Source organism: Pseudochaenichthys georgianus, chromosome 11 (genome assembly GCF_902827115.2).
Source record: "Pseudochaenichthys georgianus chromosome 11, fPseGeo1.2, whole genome shotgun sequence".
In the NCBI taxonomy this organism is placed as follows: domain Eukaryota; kingdom Metazoa; phylum Chordata; class Actinopteri; order Perciformes; family Channichthyidae; genus Pseudochaenichthys; species Pseudochaenichthys georgianus.
In genome coordinates, this window is record NC_047513.1 from 16,867,451 (window position 1) to 16,886,024 (window position 18,574).

Consider the following 18,574-nt stretch of genomic DNA (forward strand, 5'->3'; position numbering starts at 1 on the left):
GACCAGGTCTTGTGAACCCTGTCACTACGGAGACTCCATCACCTTCACTTCCTGGCTCCTAATAACGCTGTGTCATTCAAACCAGGCTTCCTGTTGTGAGGTTTGTTCAAACTAAGGAAAGCTTTGTTTCTCTCCCTTTATTCCCACATTTATTTTTATTCCCCCCCTTTTCTGTCTCAAACACTGACACATATTCAGACAAACAAACAAACAAAAGCTATAGATATCCAGGAAAATAAAGACACTAGTATGCACCCAGACTTCCGATATATAAAAATGCACACACACAATCCCTTTTAAAAGTCAGACGGTGGCACAGCCATAAAGAAGGCGACAGGGTAGCAGATAGGGATCTGTCGGTCTGTAGGTTTGTCAACATCAAAACAGGAAAACAGTTTCTATTATAACAGTTCCTCACCAGAAAAACACACACGTCACACACAGTAAAAAAAACACACCTAATAAATAAAGACATGTCTGTCTCTGTTCCCACACAGACAGAATCACCTTCTATAAAATTAGCCACACACACACACACAACACAACACAATACTGAGAGAATCAAGAGGCAGGAAGTATTTCAGATAAAGTGAAAACTAAATGAGTAGAGTAAAGACTCAGGAGGAAATAGAGAGAGGGGGAGTGTGAGAAATTATAAAAGATGAAGGAAATTAAAAATGAAGAGAACGAGGTGAGGGAGGGTGGAAACTTGGGAGGACAGAGAGGAGGAAAAAATGGAGGGATGGAGAGACAGACCTAAAAAAAGTTCCTATTCACGGCTGCGAGTGTGGTTGATTGATCGTGGGAAAGAAAAATGTACAATCTGCTCCATCTATCATCAAAGCGCTAATGTCACTAAGCACACTTCCTCCACACACACACACACACACACACACACACACACACACACACACACACACACACACACACACACACACACACACACACACACACACACACACACACACACACACACACACACACACACACACACACACACACACACACACACACACACACACACACACACACACACACACACACACACACACACACACACACACACACACACACACACACACACACTAAATATGGAGTTCAATGTGTGACTGTTGGAACTACAGACTGCCTATTCATCACATCTTTTGCATCAACTGTATGTGCATTTCTCAATGTAGTGTCTGCACTATACATACACCAATAAACCAACAAAATACAACTCAGTGGTTGTAATTGTTTTCTAAACATAGCATTTTAGATTCCACATTGCCTGTTTGAATTCTGGTGAGTGAACAAATTCATCTCTTAGATAAGTCCAAGAACTGGACATTGAAATCAAACAAATATAATTATGATTCCTTTAACTCCAACATCACTTGAGCTTTATTACAGTATAAACTGCAGACCTAAATCTTTTAAATATTTCAAACAAATGATGCCACAGTCTCAGAAGGAGCCACAGTCTCCTTCTTTGAAAATAAGTCTGACGTCATAGTCTAACTACTATGAGTTCTAACAAAGCTGCAAATATTCACAACAGTCCCCCCTTGTTTTCAGGAAGTCTGGAACAAGGATTACTGTATCAGTTTTTTTTTTTTAATAATTTCCCTGAATCATGAGAAAAAAAAACTCCAAAGTTTTAGAAAGTGCCCTCTGTATTATTTTTATCTGCACATTATTTAGGACATCAAATAAAAAAATGTGTCTTTAACTTTTTGTAAATCTCACATAAATATTGATGTCGATTGAGCTGTCTCTCTGAGTGACACTGAGACTCCAATGCACAGTTTAATATGGAGCCCGCTGGACTTCTGTAATACTCCCCTATCAGGTCTACTAAAGTTCCGTTTTTTCATTAACTTCAAGGTCTTTAGCCAGAATGGATGTCTCACATGACTACAGTGTATGACCCTTCAGTTACTCCGGCACAAATATGTTAGTTGTTCCTGAGCGCAGGACTAAAACCTTTGGTGGGTCAGCTTTATTCCCAGAGCCTTTACAGAAGTCTGCATGAGCATGTAAACTTTAAACCTACACATTCAGACAGGCCTTTGATCAAGATATATAATATAGACATTTAATCTACTCATTTTTACTAGTTGTAAAATATTATCATATTTATTAGTTAAATTACAACATTTCTATCATTTTATTCTCTTACATGAATTAATCTTATATGGTCATGTCATATTGTTGATGTTGATTATTTTTTCAGTTGTTTCACTTATTCTCTGCTCTTCTGTGAAGCTACAATGATCTGTATGAAAGGTGCAACAAAAATAAAGTTTGACAAATGTTTTAACATGATACTTTTAATATAATTGCCAACTTTAATTTATCAAATAAAATGGCTTATTAAACGGCAGATAATTGATAACTGTATGTCCAGCTACATCAGATTTCACTTTTTACAAACAATAAGTTAGGACTTGCTAATTTCTTAACTGGATGATGAATTATCCGTTTAGCTTGTTATGATGTGATCATCTTATTTTATTTGACTATAATTAATGCAACGTGCATATAATGTTTACATTTATATCAAATACTGCAAGCTTTAAAGATTAAGGTTGGCAGTATTATTTCCCCCCCCCCACTGTGAACAAATCCAAAGAAAAGCCATAAACCCACCAACAAGAGGTTCGACCACCAAGTACTGTTTGTGCATACTGGGACTATAAAGCTTTTAAAAACACACGACTCACGCTGTAGACATGTTCATTTATAAACACAGGCACCATTTGTAGGTATTCTGGCAGAGTCAGAATACCTACAAATGCTCCTAATACTTACTGTTGTAGTGCTTATTAATCAAAAACTTTAATTTAATTGTGTAATGTTTGCTAAAAACTAAAATGCCAAGCTTTTGGAGAAAATGACTGATCAGTGAGCTGCATTTAATGATTTACACATTCCCTATGCTTTAATCCATTTTCTTCTTCTACAAACATCTAAAAGCACTGTCTTTATTTTGAGTCATTTTAATTACACTGAGTACAAATGCCCTTTTTAGAAGCTGTAATCATCAAACGTAAGGTTGTGTTTCATCCCTCCATTTCTTTCTGGTTTACTACTTCTCATGAAGATAATACTGTTTTGTTTCCTATGTTGTGAAAGAAAACCCACTAACTGTCTATCCTCATGTCTACCTCCCTCACTCCTACCTCCCCTCTCCTATCACTCCTCCCGAACTGAAATCAAACAATCTGACTATTCCTCATAGCCAACAAACATCAACCTCCTTCTCCACTCCTTTCCCATTATCTCTCCTCTCTTTCTGTTCCCATCCCTCCTTTCCCATTCTCCCATAAACACAAAACAATCCTTTCATATCCTGCACTGGCGTGAGAAAACTACAAGAAAAATGACAAGCGTCCTGAAAAAAGAGCCCGGGAAATGGTGTGAAAGTGAGAGTGGGACAGAGGTCAGCAAAAGGGAGAAAGAGGGCAGGAAGGAAAGAGGGTGAGAGCGAGAGTGTGAAGGACAGAGAGCAGGAGGAAAGGAAAGAAAAAAGGAAAGGAAGGGAGGAAGCAGGTGTTTTGGATTAAACAAAACATGTGAACTGAGGCAGGTGTAGCATTCTGAGAGGAGGAAAGAAAGCAGGGAAATGCCACAGATTGACTTTGGGAGCAGACTTTAAATATTAACATCAATATTCTAATATTGATAAGCATCTGGTTGACCGTGTATGCCAGCACTAGCTGAGGGCTGCAGGCCATTTGTGTTGAACAACCTTCTTTCTTTTTGTGTGCCTCATTTAAACCAACTTGCACATTTATTTCGGACGATCTGTGCCTCTACTTTGATCCACTTTTATTAAAAGTCATAAAACAATAAAAGATTGGTTTGATTTCATTTTATAGGCACTGTAAATGTTGTGCCAACAGCTTTAACACAGAACATCCTGCAGATACTTGTGGATCCTCGAGACCCAAATACGGTTGAGATAAAAGCGAATTAAAAAAAAGGTACGCGCTCGTTCTATCAGCAAACTTCACGTTCACATGCTCATGGATTGTAGAGAGCAAAGGACCGGCAGAGAGAGAGAGAGAGAAGGAGAAAGAGAGAGAGAGAGGGACACTAGGGGAGACAGGAGTGAGTCATTGGACTGCAGTAATCCATCAATCACACCCATACACACACACACACACACACACACACACTAGCTACACAGGCAAGGTCATCATTAACAAAGTGCCGAGCAGAGTGTAATACTGAACGATGTTTGACTGTGTGGCTCAGCTGGTGACAACAAACGGCCGTTCAATTTATGCAGGAAGGAGATTAGAGGTGTGCGTGTGCGTGTGCGTGTGCGTGTGCGTGAATTCAAAACAAAAACACCAACCGTCCTCTCTATGTAAAAGGGTTGCATTAAAATTGCATGAAGCCTGCATATATACATACACTCACACACAACACACACACACACACATACACAGCTGCTTGTAGTCAGCAGAGTTATGTAACACCACTGCAGTAAACTGGCTACCTCCTGCCGAGAGAAGCAGACCGGAGACAAATAAATGTAAAGCCGGAAATCTGATCTAAAGAATGCCGGCTTGCAAATGTCTAATGGTGTTTATCCAGCTCTATTTTAGTGCCTCTGCCAATCACATTAATATAACAGCATATGTGACAGACAGCAGGGAGGCGGGCCCTCAGACTGAGCCTGACCTATCACACACAGGCAGCTCCAAACTGACTGCCCGTTCACTACCAAAGCAGCAATCAATCAAACCAATCAGTAAATAATATTGTGTAACCATAAGTAAAGTAGGTCAGAAACAAGTCTTGTTATGGTGGTGCGTTCAGGTGCCAGCAGAAAGTGAAAATGCAAAGTGTAGCTAATCCTAACATTTACACTCATGTCTATTTGTTTGTTTATTCTATTAAGAGAAGTATGGCAAAATGTAGTTAAGTAACCAGATGGTGCTTTCATAACAGTCAACGACCATATTGTTAGGTTATATATTGTTGTTTTATGTCGTCACTACATCAGAGTTTACCAAAAAGACAAATCTGACATTGGTTATAATTTGTTTAACGCAAAAATGTACCTAATGGGCAGTTACTGTGTTGTTAATAAAATAAAAATGTATATGGTCTTATAGTTTGTATGTTTTCAGATTACACAATCAAATACAGACGGTGAGGATTAATGCTTTTGGGCAAAGCACTGTGGCCTTTAATACTCTGCTACAGATAATAAACATATGGCCGACAGTGAGCAAGCCAACATGCAGCAATGGTGAGAAAATCTTACAACAGCCCACTGCTTTACTCAAAGCAAATACATATGTTGTGCTTTTATTGCTCATTTAAGCCAGATATATGACTTCACAAGATTAATCTGTAAGTATTCATCCATCATTTTAGCTATAAACTGTCAGAGTAGGGTGAGAGAGAGCAGATTTGTTTCTACTCGCTTCTTAAATACACACACATTAAAATTACCCCGAGGCCAGCCAAAACTGTGTCGCTCACTAACTGCTATTAGGGTTGTGTGTGTGTGTGTGTGTGTGTGTGTGTGTGTGTGTGTGTGTGTGTGTGTGTGTGTGTGTGTGTGTGTGTGTGTGTGTGTGTGTGTGTGTGTGTGTGTGTGTGTGTGTGTGTGTGTGTGTGTGTGTGTGTGTGTGTGTGTGTGTGTGTGTGTTTTTAGGTTTTATAGATTTGACAGGCCGTATGACTACTATACTACAGTCCAACCGTATTTTATGAGAAGTAAACTGATGTCAAGTGGAAAAGGGACATGGAAACGATCATTATTTATAGGAAATGTGTATATTCCATAGACCATACAATCCATATGGGCACAATTTTTAGCCTATAATTAAGATTATTGAACTCGTATTTTCTAAATGTAATATGTATTTTGTTATTAGATAATATTATATAAGCTTTTTATTTTTGATGGAAATGTCCATGCCCTCATTTGACAGCCGGAGAAATCAGGGTGTGGTTCGGAGTTATCATTTCATAATGTGAAAGACTGGTTGTGAGAGATTCAAACACTCTGGATGAGGAGATATTTTATGCAGCTTAATGTCCCATTAGTCTTGCACTGAGATCACTTTAGTGCTGCGAGGTTACAGGCTGTGATGTTTTGAACGCGCTGTAGGTGAAGTGTTAATGTACTGTTGCTGTTCTTCTGTCATGTAAATCTTTCTAAACAGAACATCTGTGACGTGCTCAAATCAGCAGCCATGTTGACGCAGTCTGACTCTTTACAACAACACAAGGAAACTCCACCTGATGTGGACTTTACAAGTCAATTTACAGATATAATATCACAATTTTAATTTAAAATTGCTCAAATGTACAGTATATCATTTTTTGTAGTAAAAAGAAGCCAGAAGCCTTTATATGATATAACTTGTGTTGCATAGAGGAAAACAACAAACACAAAATGTGTTTCAAAAGGATTCTGGGCAATTAAGTAAAAGATTGACTGAAGTTCACCTAGCAACTTAAAAAGGGAAACACCAATACCTTCAAAAATATCCTCTGCATTAGGTGCATACAATCAGTCACTTCGTAATGCAAGCAAGCTTAAAACCCCATTTAAACGATTGAATAATCAAAACAATAGTTCATTTAAAAAAACTACTCTGCTGATCATTGTTTTTTGCCAGCCCCAGTTTTAAGCAATTGCTAATCCTGATGTTTCTTTGTCCACTGTCATCACCTGAGTATGGAAGCCCATTTCCGCCACTTGAAAAAAATAAAATCCCCATGAAAAGTCATTATGAGATAAAAAAGTCGAAATTATGAGATAAAAAGTCATAATTATGAGATAAGAAAGTCGAAATTATGAGATAAAAAGTCATAATAATGAGATAAGAAAGTCGAAATAATGAGATAAAAAGTCATAATTATGAGATAAAAAGTCATAATAATGAGATAAGAAAGTCGAAATAATGAGATAAAAAGTCATAATTATGAGATAAGAAGTGCGCATGCGCTGCAGTGGCGCTGTCTTCAAAGGTCCCTTCATCACCTTGCTGCTCTCCACCATGCAAACGGCATCTAGTAGAGATGTTAAGATTCACCGATTCGCATCGGCATAAACGTTCAAGATGCGAGTGCACCGGTTGAAAGAGTGCACATCGGCTACAGTTTGGGTTGAACCGGGTTGAACTCGCGATGCATCGATTGCGTAGCGTCTTTGCATCGGTAAAAAACCGATTCATTCATATAAAATCCCCTCATCCTGTCAACGCTCAGCAGAGACGATCTTTGATTTGGATATTTGCTTCGCCCGAGGCCGAGAGTCTCAGTTATCAACACACACGGAAGTTGAGGAGAAAGAGAAACACAGCGCACCGAAAAATACCTACAAATCAAACGTTTGGCAACACTTCGGATTGTTCAAGAAAGACGGTGTAATAGTCCTTTTATGCTATATAGCTGACCGCAGGTCATGGAGAGTAATAAGGTATCCGTAGACCTTTGTATGAGGTATCTTTATCACTCAACAGGTCTACAGCCATGATACATAGATCCGTCCTAGATGCGGGCTTGCATACACACAGTATCACTCCGCAGCCGCACCCCATCAGTAACGTCCTGATGGTATATGTGCGCGGCACTATATACTACAGTCAACTTGAAAAATCGCTCGCAAATTGTAAACGATGCCGAGCCGCTTTAAAGTACACACGTAGTACGAGGAATTTAGCGACGCACATAAAGAGGCGACATGAGGTCTGCGGCTGAAAAGAGAAACCTGAAAGTTAGACATATGAGTTAAATCACTCAGTGAGGTGTTCGGTCAGAGAGAGTGGTGTTTAGTTTACAGCAGCCTGTGACGGTCAATAATAATTTAAATGTCTTCCTTACTGTAAGCAGTTATGAAATACCTGTTTGTGAAAGGTTATTTGTATTCTTTATTGTTCCTATAGAACCCACTGCTTTCTGCTCACTGGTGAGTCAGCCTATGAATGAGTGTTAAGCACATCAGGCTGGCAGCTGTATGGGCATGGCACTGTGGTAGCTGTTATTTGCACATTGTTAATCATGAGCAATGCATCCTTACATTGTTTAACTGTGAGGTGTTATACAATTGTACTGTAGCCTACTCTGGAGAGCTTTTAAAGTTAAACAAATAAACGGCATGATGGGATGTGCAGTACCAAATATGTAAAGCACTTTTTTGTTAATGTATGATTTGCTGCATATAAGGAATAAAACAAAAATCCTCTGTCGTACCAAATTGAAGTATCATTATTTTTGCATTGTGTTGAATCGCATCGTATCGCATAATATTGAATCAAATCGTATCGAACTGTATCGCAACAGGGGTGAATCGTATCGTATCACCTGGTGTTTCAAATGTATCGTTAATGTATCGTATCGTGGCAACGTATCGAGATGCGCATCGCATCGGCCTCAGTGATGGAGATGCACATCCCTAGCATCTAGTCCTAAATAAGGTAACTATTACAGGTGACTTTTGTAAATGTTAGATGTTAAATATAGCCTATATTGCAGCTACACTACAACAATGCAGTTCATAGCTTTGACATTACCTGTTATGAATATAATATATATGCCTATAGTTTTGTGGTAACGTTCACGGGTTAGAGTTAGAGCAACTCACAGCAGCAGTATGCCTACACTATTGTCATTAGTGGCGTGAACGTTACCACAAAACTATAGGCATATATATTATAGTTCATAACAGGTAATGTCAAAGCTATGAACTGCATTGTTGTAGTTTAGCTGCAATATAGGCTATATGTAACATCTAACATTTACAAAAGTCACCTGTAATAGTTACCTTATTTAGGACTAGATAGATGCTGTTTGCATGGTGGAGAGCAGCAAGGTGATGAAGGGACCTTTAAAGATAGCGCCACTGCAGCGCATGCGCACTTCTTATCTCATAATTATGACTTTTTATCTCATTATTTCGACTTTATTATCTCATTATTATGACTTTCTATCTCATTATTTCGACTTTCTTATCTCATAATTATGACTTTTTATCTCATTATGACTTTTTATCTCATTATTTCGACTTTCTTATCTCATAATTATGACTTTATCTCATAATTATGACTTTTTATCTCATTATTATGACTTTTTATCTCATTATTTCGACTTTCTTATCTCATAATTATGACTTTATCTCATTATTTCGACTTTTTTATCTCATAATTATGACTTTTTATCTCATTATTATGACTTTTTATCTCATAATTTCGACTTTCTTATCTCATAATTATGACTTTTTATCTCATAATTTCGACTTTTTTATCTCATAATTATGACTTTTCATGGGGATTTTATTTTTTTCAAGTGGCGGAAATGGGCTTCCATACCTGAGAGCTCTGTGGTGGTTTGTTTTTTTATTACTTCACCTCCCTGGAGGCAGGGAGCAAGGGAGCCAAGAACCCCGCCCTGAAACGTTGGCAAGGTAGGTAAACGGCGAAACCGTTTTGTGTCTCCGGGTGTCGACAGAGATAACATTAATAAATGAGCAGGGATGATATAATGATCTATAATTAGGGCGATTTAAAATAAGTGACTGGTGTGGTGTTTTTGTCTCTCACTCCCTCCTTCTCACGCTCTGCAGAGAAACAAACACACCAAGGACTGATGAGTGTGGTGTAAAGGCTTTGCGGGCTAGCAGGAATGCAATTTGACCCAGGGGCACCTTTTCTAATTATTTCTGTAGTGAAGTTTTTCTCTTTCCTTCATGCAATATTTCATGTGTCAGAAGATCAATTATTGCGCCTGTAGCCACCTCAGACACGCAACATTTAATCTGTCTATTCACCTACTCTGTCTGCCCTCCATCTACTCTGTCCCTCAAATGACTGGGTCAGATTATGGTGATTAGTCACTGTGTAACATCAAGCCAGTCATTTATATAACCCCGTATAACTCTTTCTACAAAGTCATCTGCTGGATTAGACCAGCGAACATGATAGGATCACTCAGTGGATTAGGTTATTTGGGATGCTAGCAGAGACATCGCACGATCAAGCTGATTTGACATTTTGGTTGATTTCAGCTAAATCAAAACTTTGATTTAGGAAGCTAACACTAGTTATTTGCTCATTAAGAAAACAACAGTAGAATTATGCGAATTACTTGATAAATGACAAATAGCAGATTGCATTGTAACAAATTAAGCATACAGAGCTTTTATTTTGAAAGCTCCAGGCAATGCCAGCTGAATGCCACTGGTCGACTGTGCTGCATGCTAACATGCTACCATCTAGTTACCATGTTACATGTCAAATCACAGTAGATACGGCACTTGTGTTAACTTTTAGAGTTTCCTTTTGTATTTTACGACCCGGGACACCTTTACAATACCCTTTAATAATTAAGCTTTAGCATTCAGGGGGAAATAGGTAAACTGCTGTTTTCGAATGCCATGTATTTAAATCGGTAGGCTTGAAAATGATCATCGACAAACTAAATTGATCGCGAGATGCATCAGGAGCTGGGTGATCTTTTATTGTAAGCGTACAAACAAAACTGTTATATCTAACATTGGAAAGTTTATTGGAGGAAACTGAGTAGAGTGAGTGAGCTGAGGCTTTCAGCTACATAAACTGAATGAATAGAATTCATTTCCCTGTTGGATTGCACTAATCTCCTTTAGTAAAGCCAAGAAGGCCTCCAAAGAAGGATAACAATGCTGCAGAGCTGCCAGCCTGGACTGTTTTCCAAACCATATTGGTGGCACAGCTAGTGTTGCATGCACAGCTATAGTCAAACAAGTAAATAAACACAAATAAAGATTAACACGACTATGGAAAAGCGCTTTTCCTCTCAGACCCTGCTGTCCTGTGGCCCGACGAGACTGATGTGGTTAGAAGAGAAAAGACACTGAGAGACATCTGCACTCAAGCAGGGGTTGCTCTTAGAATGACCTTCCCATACAATGCCTATTCATTTCTGACTCAAACTTGATCCCTGAAAGTGAAATACATTACATGTACCGTAAAATAATTTAAACCAGTGTCTTTCTTAGAATTCGGTAGAATGAGGATCAGAACAACATCAATTGCTTAACTAGAACTAAGAAATGTACACTAATATCAGAGTTGTATTTATCACCAAACAACTGTTTTGTAAATTAAATTAAATGTACCTGTGCTTTAACAGCTTCCTCTGTGTATACTTAAAGCTCAGAAAGCTTGTAGTTATGCAACACATTATCCTCCTAACCAAAGGACACAACACGCAGACTGTGCTCATTGCCTCCTCCTTGTTTCACTCCCTCTCTTAATCCCTTTATCATCATCTCCCTAATCTCCCTTCTACTCTTACCTCACTTTCAGCTGCAAAGTCAATAGGTGATTCTCTTAGTCCAGACCACTTTTGAGGGGCCTGCAGTCAAATATACCTAGAGAATTGAAGCTGCATACTGAGGAACATTATGTGAACTCGTTGCTCTTTCTCAATTAGCTTCTAATCATGAGGGATACAAGGAGATGCTATTTTCTTTCTTGCGAAGCTAGATTGGGTAAAGTTAATTTAAATGTCACACTTTTTTTAATGTGCCTTTTTCACTGGTTTGAAGAACACCAGAGTAAGTTGTTAAAGGTGATGTGATTGGTTAATTATTTCAAATGTATGCCCTAGTATTATTTATTAAATGTTTATTATAGGGATTGACATGAAAACGAATGGCAAGCATCACAGCATGTTTTAGCCTGAGCTCATTTGTAATGCCATCCCGTTATGTGCCTTTAAAAAGACATAGTACTGAACGAAAGTACACAAGAGAACAAAACACAACAACTCAACCAACTCAACAAGAACATTTAAGGACAAAAACAATGAGTGACTGGTGCCAGGAGCTCAGAGACAAAAGAGAAAGCAGCTCTGCATGCTCTCAACACAAGACCTTGTAAGGTAGAAGTTTTTTATCCTCTCTCTAGGTTGTGTAAATATGGGCTCCTTCAGCAAACTGTCATCTGCTCACACACGCACTCACACACACACTCTCTCCCTGACCTCAATGTTATGGGGTTACACACACACAATGGTTCTAGTCAGGTCGAGCCAACCAGCTCTCCAGCTAATTCCAGTAGCTACAGTCAGTCTCCAGCGTGCATGGAGCATTAACCACATGGAGGGGGGGGGGTCGATATGTGTTATCCCAAAACTTGGACTCCTGCCCACAGAGTTGGAGGGAGATTTGTTTTCTGGCAGACTAAAACATGAATCATTCTGTGGATCTGTTTTAGAGAGCATGCATGAAGATATATAACGTTTTGATGGACAGAAATGTCACAAAATGAAACTTATTGAGATGACAATAGATGTATCAATAGAACTGGAAATTGGTGCAAAAAAGAAAAATGCAACTTGGAACAAAATCCATCCCCTGACTCGGCAGTTCCCTCAGCGGTGGGATTTTTCCCACCTCTTACATGTTACTGTTTTGTTCACACTTACAGCTCTCACAGCCTTGTTTCCATTCAACACGCCTTTGACATGTCTGCTGAATGTGTAAATAAGAAACTGTCTGCTAAAAAGTTTGAAAAATCAACATAACAGGTGATGAAATGTCATTGTTGTCTTGTTGAAATATTGCTTATAGGTCTGTTCCCATAATAGATGCTGACCTGTTAGTGTTGTGATAGTAATGCTCAACAATGGCTGTTACCTGAACATAACATCTGCTAATATACAACAAATTGCTATGAAATTCAAAGATGTTGCACTCGGCTTTACTGTGTGCAATCTACTTAATAATTAATCACTCCTCTCCACTCTTCAATCCTCTCTCCGAATGTTAAAGTCAGATTGATTAGCAGTCAATTAACCGAACCCTAAAAGACTGCATCATTGCATAAACTCTCCACATCAGCGTAAATCTCATCAAGACACCAAATTCACTGCTCCGTTTATTTATTTGAGTGGACTAATCTGTAGCATCTGTACCTCTCAGTGAATCTGAAATCTACTAAAATGGGCTCAGACACATCGTGATCTAAAAAGAGAGTAGGTGAGGGCAGCTTAATCGGTGCTAGAAATAGAACAAAAACATTCAACAACAGGTCTGATACCACAACAGGAGACAAGCCTGAAGAAAAGAAAGTGTTTCTTGATTTTTTATTTTTTTTTAAATGGGATTGTTTTTAAGAATAACACCAGTATCTCTTTTAGGCCCATTGAGACTTTTGTTGCTGTAACATATTGGATGTTTCTTTAACACACAGATCACACTGTCGTTTGTTTATCTAAAACTGAAATTGAAACGGAACATTTGAATTTAAAAGCCTTTCTCCCTGTGACGGCTCATCCTGGGTGAGCCAGTCGTGACTCACGGTAGTCACAGAGCGTCCTGCCACTCATGTCGCCGTGGTTATGTAAACGAGGAGATCTCAATACGCCACTGAGGAGGGAGAAGAGATTTGGAGAGAAAGGAAAAGAAAGAGAGAGGGGGAATGCATGGGAAGTGACTTTGAATTATAAACAAGGTTACGGCTGTTTCAGCCTTTTATCGCTCTCTCTCTCTCCCCCTTCTCACTCTCATGTTCTTCCCTCCCTCCTCTGCGCCTTTTCACACCCTCTCCGTCTCCCCTAAGGCCTTCAGTGTACTCCAGACGAAATTGGACTTGGCAAGGTGCAAATGACAGTACGCACACTGTGACTGGAGGACTGTCTAAGAGTGTGTGTGTGTGTGTGTGTGTGTGTGTGTGTGTGTGTGTGTGTGTGTGTGTGTGTGTGTGTGTGTGTGTGTGTGTGTGTGTGTGTGTGTGTGTGTGTGTGTGTGTGTGTGTGTGTGTGTGTGTGTGTGTGTGTGTGTGTGTGTGTGTGTGTGTGTGTGTGTGTGTGTGTGTGTGTGTGTGTGTGTGTGTGTGTGTGTGTGTGTGTGTGTGTGTGTGTGTGTGTGTGTGTGTGTGTGTGTGTGTGTGTGTGTGTGTGTGTGTGTGTGTGTGTGTGTGTGTGTGTGTATTTTCTAGCTAATCTCCAGGCAGATCCAGTTGAAGTCCATCTGAACAAAGTGAACAGGAGGTGAGTAAAATCGAGCTGCCAAGGTGTCCTCTTAAATGCCAGGACAACGTCGTCAGGACAACATGACTCCTTGTTCCCGCTCACAAACTATGATAAAAACTACAGGCACTATTTACAGGGATGGAATGATAGAAATGTACTTTGGTTGTGCCTTCTCCAGCAGTTACTGGTGGCGGCTTCTCCACTGTGAGGATCCTTTTCTAAATAATAATATTTACAAAATACCCAGCTTGTTGACTGTTTGTCTGACAAAACAAGAAATGTAAAGATGTCCTTTGGACATAAGGAAATTGTGACTATTTTTGGAACGTTAACACCAAAAACTTCAACAACTACAGCTCAGGCTCATATAGGCTGGCTTATGCTGCAATTCTCATATTAGCAATAAGGGAAGAAAGTATTGCTTTTTTTATCCTGGTGGAATGTCAGGAAGTAATAAAGGTATGAGAAAATACCATAGACTGTGTACATACCGCCCAAGCCTGTTGCTAAGTAACAATGAAATGCTCTGCTTTCTTTTGGGTAGTAAGGTGGATAACAGGATAAAAAGCGAGAACAGTAGCAGGTGACCAGAGAGATTTTTCTTCTGGCATTTACTGCTTTACTGTGTTTTTAAAGTGGTGCACCTGGGTTTTTATGTAAATACAGAGTGTTTCTTGTGAATCTGTGCGTATGGACTCACCTATTTGCAGCAGGACAGGTGTCACCAGTGCCGTCTCCATAGCGTAGCAGAACTCCCGGCCGAACATCACTGCACCGTGCATCACCCATCTCTTTAAGGGTATGCGTGCGACCGATGTCTCGCTCGCTGACTCCTCCCCTCCTCGACCTCCCGATCCATCCGTCTCGCCTCCTGTTCCTCCTTTCTCCTCGTCCACACCTGATGCCTTGGAGTTTTTGGCATTTGCGTCGCCCACCAGAGATTCGACCTGCGTAGCGTCAGCCTCTGTGTTCTGGGGAGGCATGGTGGAGGGCATCCACGCAACAAGGGAAGACGTGCACCCGCTCTAACACGTTGACAAATCTAAGAACAATTACCTATAGCTACCAAAAAACAATACTGTTTCCTCAAACTAGGAATTTCAAGTCACTTGATACTTTAAAGCTAGCAGTGACTTAATTACAATCTTTACAAGCTACAAACTGCAGCATGTGCTCGTAACTTGCTGGTTGTATTGGCCTGGTAGTTACATCTATCGCTGCTTTGAACACTGGAATAAAAAAAACAAAAACCTGTAACAGATAGTGTCCCAGTATGCAAAGTAATAAAATGTAAATCTTGGGTCGAGCCAAAACTGAAAAAGGCTTTGGATACTATGTAAATAAAGGAAAAAACATACACTTTTTCAGCAATCAGTTGTCCTCCCAAAACACTGCAGCTTCAAATTCAACACGTGGTAATCGTCCGCTCAGCTTCTTGTATTGTCCAATAGTGGAAAAATATAACAAAATCAGCTTTCAAAGATCCAGAAAAATAAAAAGGAAGCAATTGAATTTTCACAGGAAGAGTGTGCGATACATTCCAAGAGTGGGCATTTTATTTTTTTCTTTGTTTGTCAGGTGTGTTTGTGTGTGTATGCGTGAGTGTGTATATGGGTGTTTGTGTGTGTACGTGTATGTGTGTGGTGTGCGTTTATGGCTTTTTTGTCATTGAGGTTTCTCCCTCAATTTCTTATTGTCTATTACTAGATGTAAAAATCCATTTAGAAGACCATTCAGTCAGGTCTAGTGTCATTTTGTGTATAGAGGGCTGAATGGAGGTTTGGATGACGGAGTTTGTGGGGGCGAGGAAGAGGCTGCGGGGGGAAGGGGGGGGAGGAGGGCAGGCAGCGAAGGCAGTCGGAGCTCCTCTGAAAATCCCCATCGATTGGCCGATCAATCTATTGGAAAACACCATCAGGACCACAACCAGCAGGTGGAGAAGAGAAGAGAATAGCCACAACGCAGGCGTCCCATTGGTCAGGAGGAGAGATGACCAGTGATGAGTTGAGAGGAGAGGGGAAGAAGACAAAAACAAAAAAACATCAGTTAGTGACAGCAGTTTAACTTTTACAACATGCATTGACAAGAGCATGTGAGCTTTTCAGCATCAAAAGAAAAATAAGTACTGTAATTTTCTCAGGTGTGTCAAACTAATAATAGTCAAAAGCAGAGCACTACAGTATGTCAACTGAAACTATAAGAAAGAAGAAGAGGTAAAGGTACAGAAGCCACTACTGGTCTAGGAGTTAAGCACGTAAAATCATGACAAACATACACTTTTATTTAATGTTCTTAACCCTTCATTTCTTTATCAATGCTGCCTGAGGAACATATCTCAAAACATGATGAAATCCTGAATAGGAGCATGCCCAAGCCCTTTTTTTGTTTATTAAGCTGTATTTTGTAGTTATTCACATATTTAAAATACCATTAAAAGCTTGCATTCTTTTTACAACGTAGGCTACAAGTAATATACAACCTGTTTAAGCCAAAGCTATTTGGTTACAAAACACTATAAGGGCTAAAGAGAACATTTACATTTGTGTTATTTGACCAAAACAAACCCGATTAGGATCAATTTCTTTTTTTTGGAGAATACCAACATGCTGATATCACAACTCAAGAGACACACACGCTCCTATGAAAAGGGTCCATTTTTAAAAGAGTGTAATTGGTTTGAGCACATGATTCATCCTGGCAGACACTCGGGCGGTCTTTCAAACTGGACGGGGAGGATGAAAGCATGCGTTTTATGTGCTGAACGTTTTCAAATTGAGCTATACTCTGTTTCAAACAGAGGGAGTGTGTGTGTTCGGTGAGAAGAAATGAGAGATATGTGGACGGAGAAAAAAGAGAGACAGGAGAATGAGGCTCATAACACGCCTCATAGAGAGAAAGAGAAAACGAGACTGCATGTATGTTCAATACAGTTTCCTACAGAGTTACATTCCAAAGTGTGTGTTTTTGTGTCCAGCACTGAATTAAACCCGGGGAGACTGCATGTTTCATCACACCCAACACACACTAATGCTTGCCACGTGAACAACTCATACACACATCATATAACAGTGCTAAGGCCCTCCTTATAGGAGGAGATTGAGACAGAAAAGAGGGAAAGAGATGAGGAAAAGAAGGAAGGGTGGTTTGAACAGGTAGAAGGTGGGAGGATCAAGAGATGCAGGGAGTGTGTTCAGGCAGAGGAAGAGAAGGAAGGATGAAGAGCGAAATGAGGCAGACGGACAGTGACACAGAAGAGGTAGAACATATTTGTCCCTCAGCCCCTTTTCTTACTTTCTCTGGTTCCTCTCTCCTCTCCATTTTCAGTCCTCTCACATGTCCCTATTAACATTCATGATGCGCTCAAGATGCTCATGAATATTGGATTCTCACATACATCCCCTGACCTCACACACTGCAGCAGATTGCATAACTAGCCCCTCTCCTCTTTACAGACACAAACACAAACAAATACGCACTAATTAAACATCTCAATTAGGTCCAAAATAGTGGACGACCACAGAAGAAAAGCCACAACCTCCATTAACTTTCAGGGAGATGTGCACAAGCTCCTACACTGAAAACCAGATCTGGTTAACCAGCAGTCTCAAAATATTCCAGTCTGATGGGAAGTGTTGGGAATGATGGGAACATCCAGTAAGGGTTGGGATGCTAGAATTATGGTCTAGTCTTGGTTAGCAGTCACAGACTTATAAAATAAGTGGACGTAACCACCTTGACGTCACTGTTTGGTTTGTGGACGACCACGTTGAAACCTCAAGTTTGTCATTTTGGCATTGGACGTTTTCATTTATAACATGCTTTTGTTCTGTAATTGACTCTAAATGGGATTATAATTTACAAAACAAAAATCAGCGATTGAGACCATGAACTTTAGGTAAACAATCATGCAGAGTAGTATGGTCATTTGCTTATAGACTTTTATACATCAGGCTTCTTTCTGCAATCCAGTAAACTCAACACCTTAATTATTTCTTTTTTTGCAGGTTTAATGCATTTCTGAGTAAGCCTCACTTTTAAGTGTGCCACTTGTCAGCTCGTCGAATAGTACGCACATCAGTGTTTGACAAACAATATGCAGAGGGAACTCTCAATTTCAAAAAGTGATCATCCATAACTTTCAGATGATAAAGATTTGACACCAACAAAAGATATTCTGTCAACAGTCATCTACAGTATTAGACAAAGAAAATCCTCACAATACTGTCATTTCTGTCATTCCAATAGTTGATTAAATGACTTTTTGTTATATTATAGTCATACAATCTGTTCCCACAACTGATTTTCGCACAGTGAAAACAGCTGTAACAGAGATTATATAGATAATGATATTGAGATTCACTGTGATCCCGACAAAGTTACATGTCTCTGCAACTGATGTTATGGGAACCATGGGCTCAAATATGTGAAGCAACAGTGTGGTTTTCTGACAAACTGGATGTGGCTGATCATTGTGAAATGAAATATAATTGCGGTGTGGAAACTTGTGCTTGCCAACTATAAAAAGGCAAATTATTTGGAAATCCAACCCATCAAGTTTGAGTTTTGAGTACTTGGGATTGGCGCTATTGTTCTGGATGTAAAG

The 18,574-nt window shown here is 39.6% G+C and overlaps 1 protein-coding gene across 2 annotated transcripts in view; it reads right to left on the reverse strand.

Moving 5' to 3' along the window:
- The window catches only part of LOC117454955 (solute carrier family 45 member 4), a 46,614-nt gene that overhangs the window by 17,705 nt on the left and 10,335 nt on the right, over positions 1 to 18,574 (reverse strand). For both annotated transcript variants that reach the window (XM_034094251.2, XM_034094252.2), the window contains exon 3: positions 14,672 to 15,869. In XM_034094251.2, coding sequence (XP_033950142.1) covers positions 14,672 to 14,966 — 295 coding nt within the window. In that variant the 5' untranslated portion in view covers positions 14,967 to 15,869. The remainder of the gene's footprint in view (positions 1 to 14,671; positions 15,870 to 18,574) is intronic.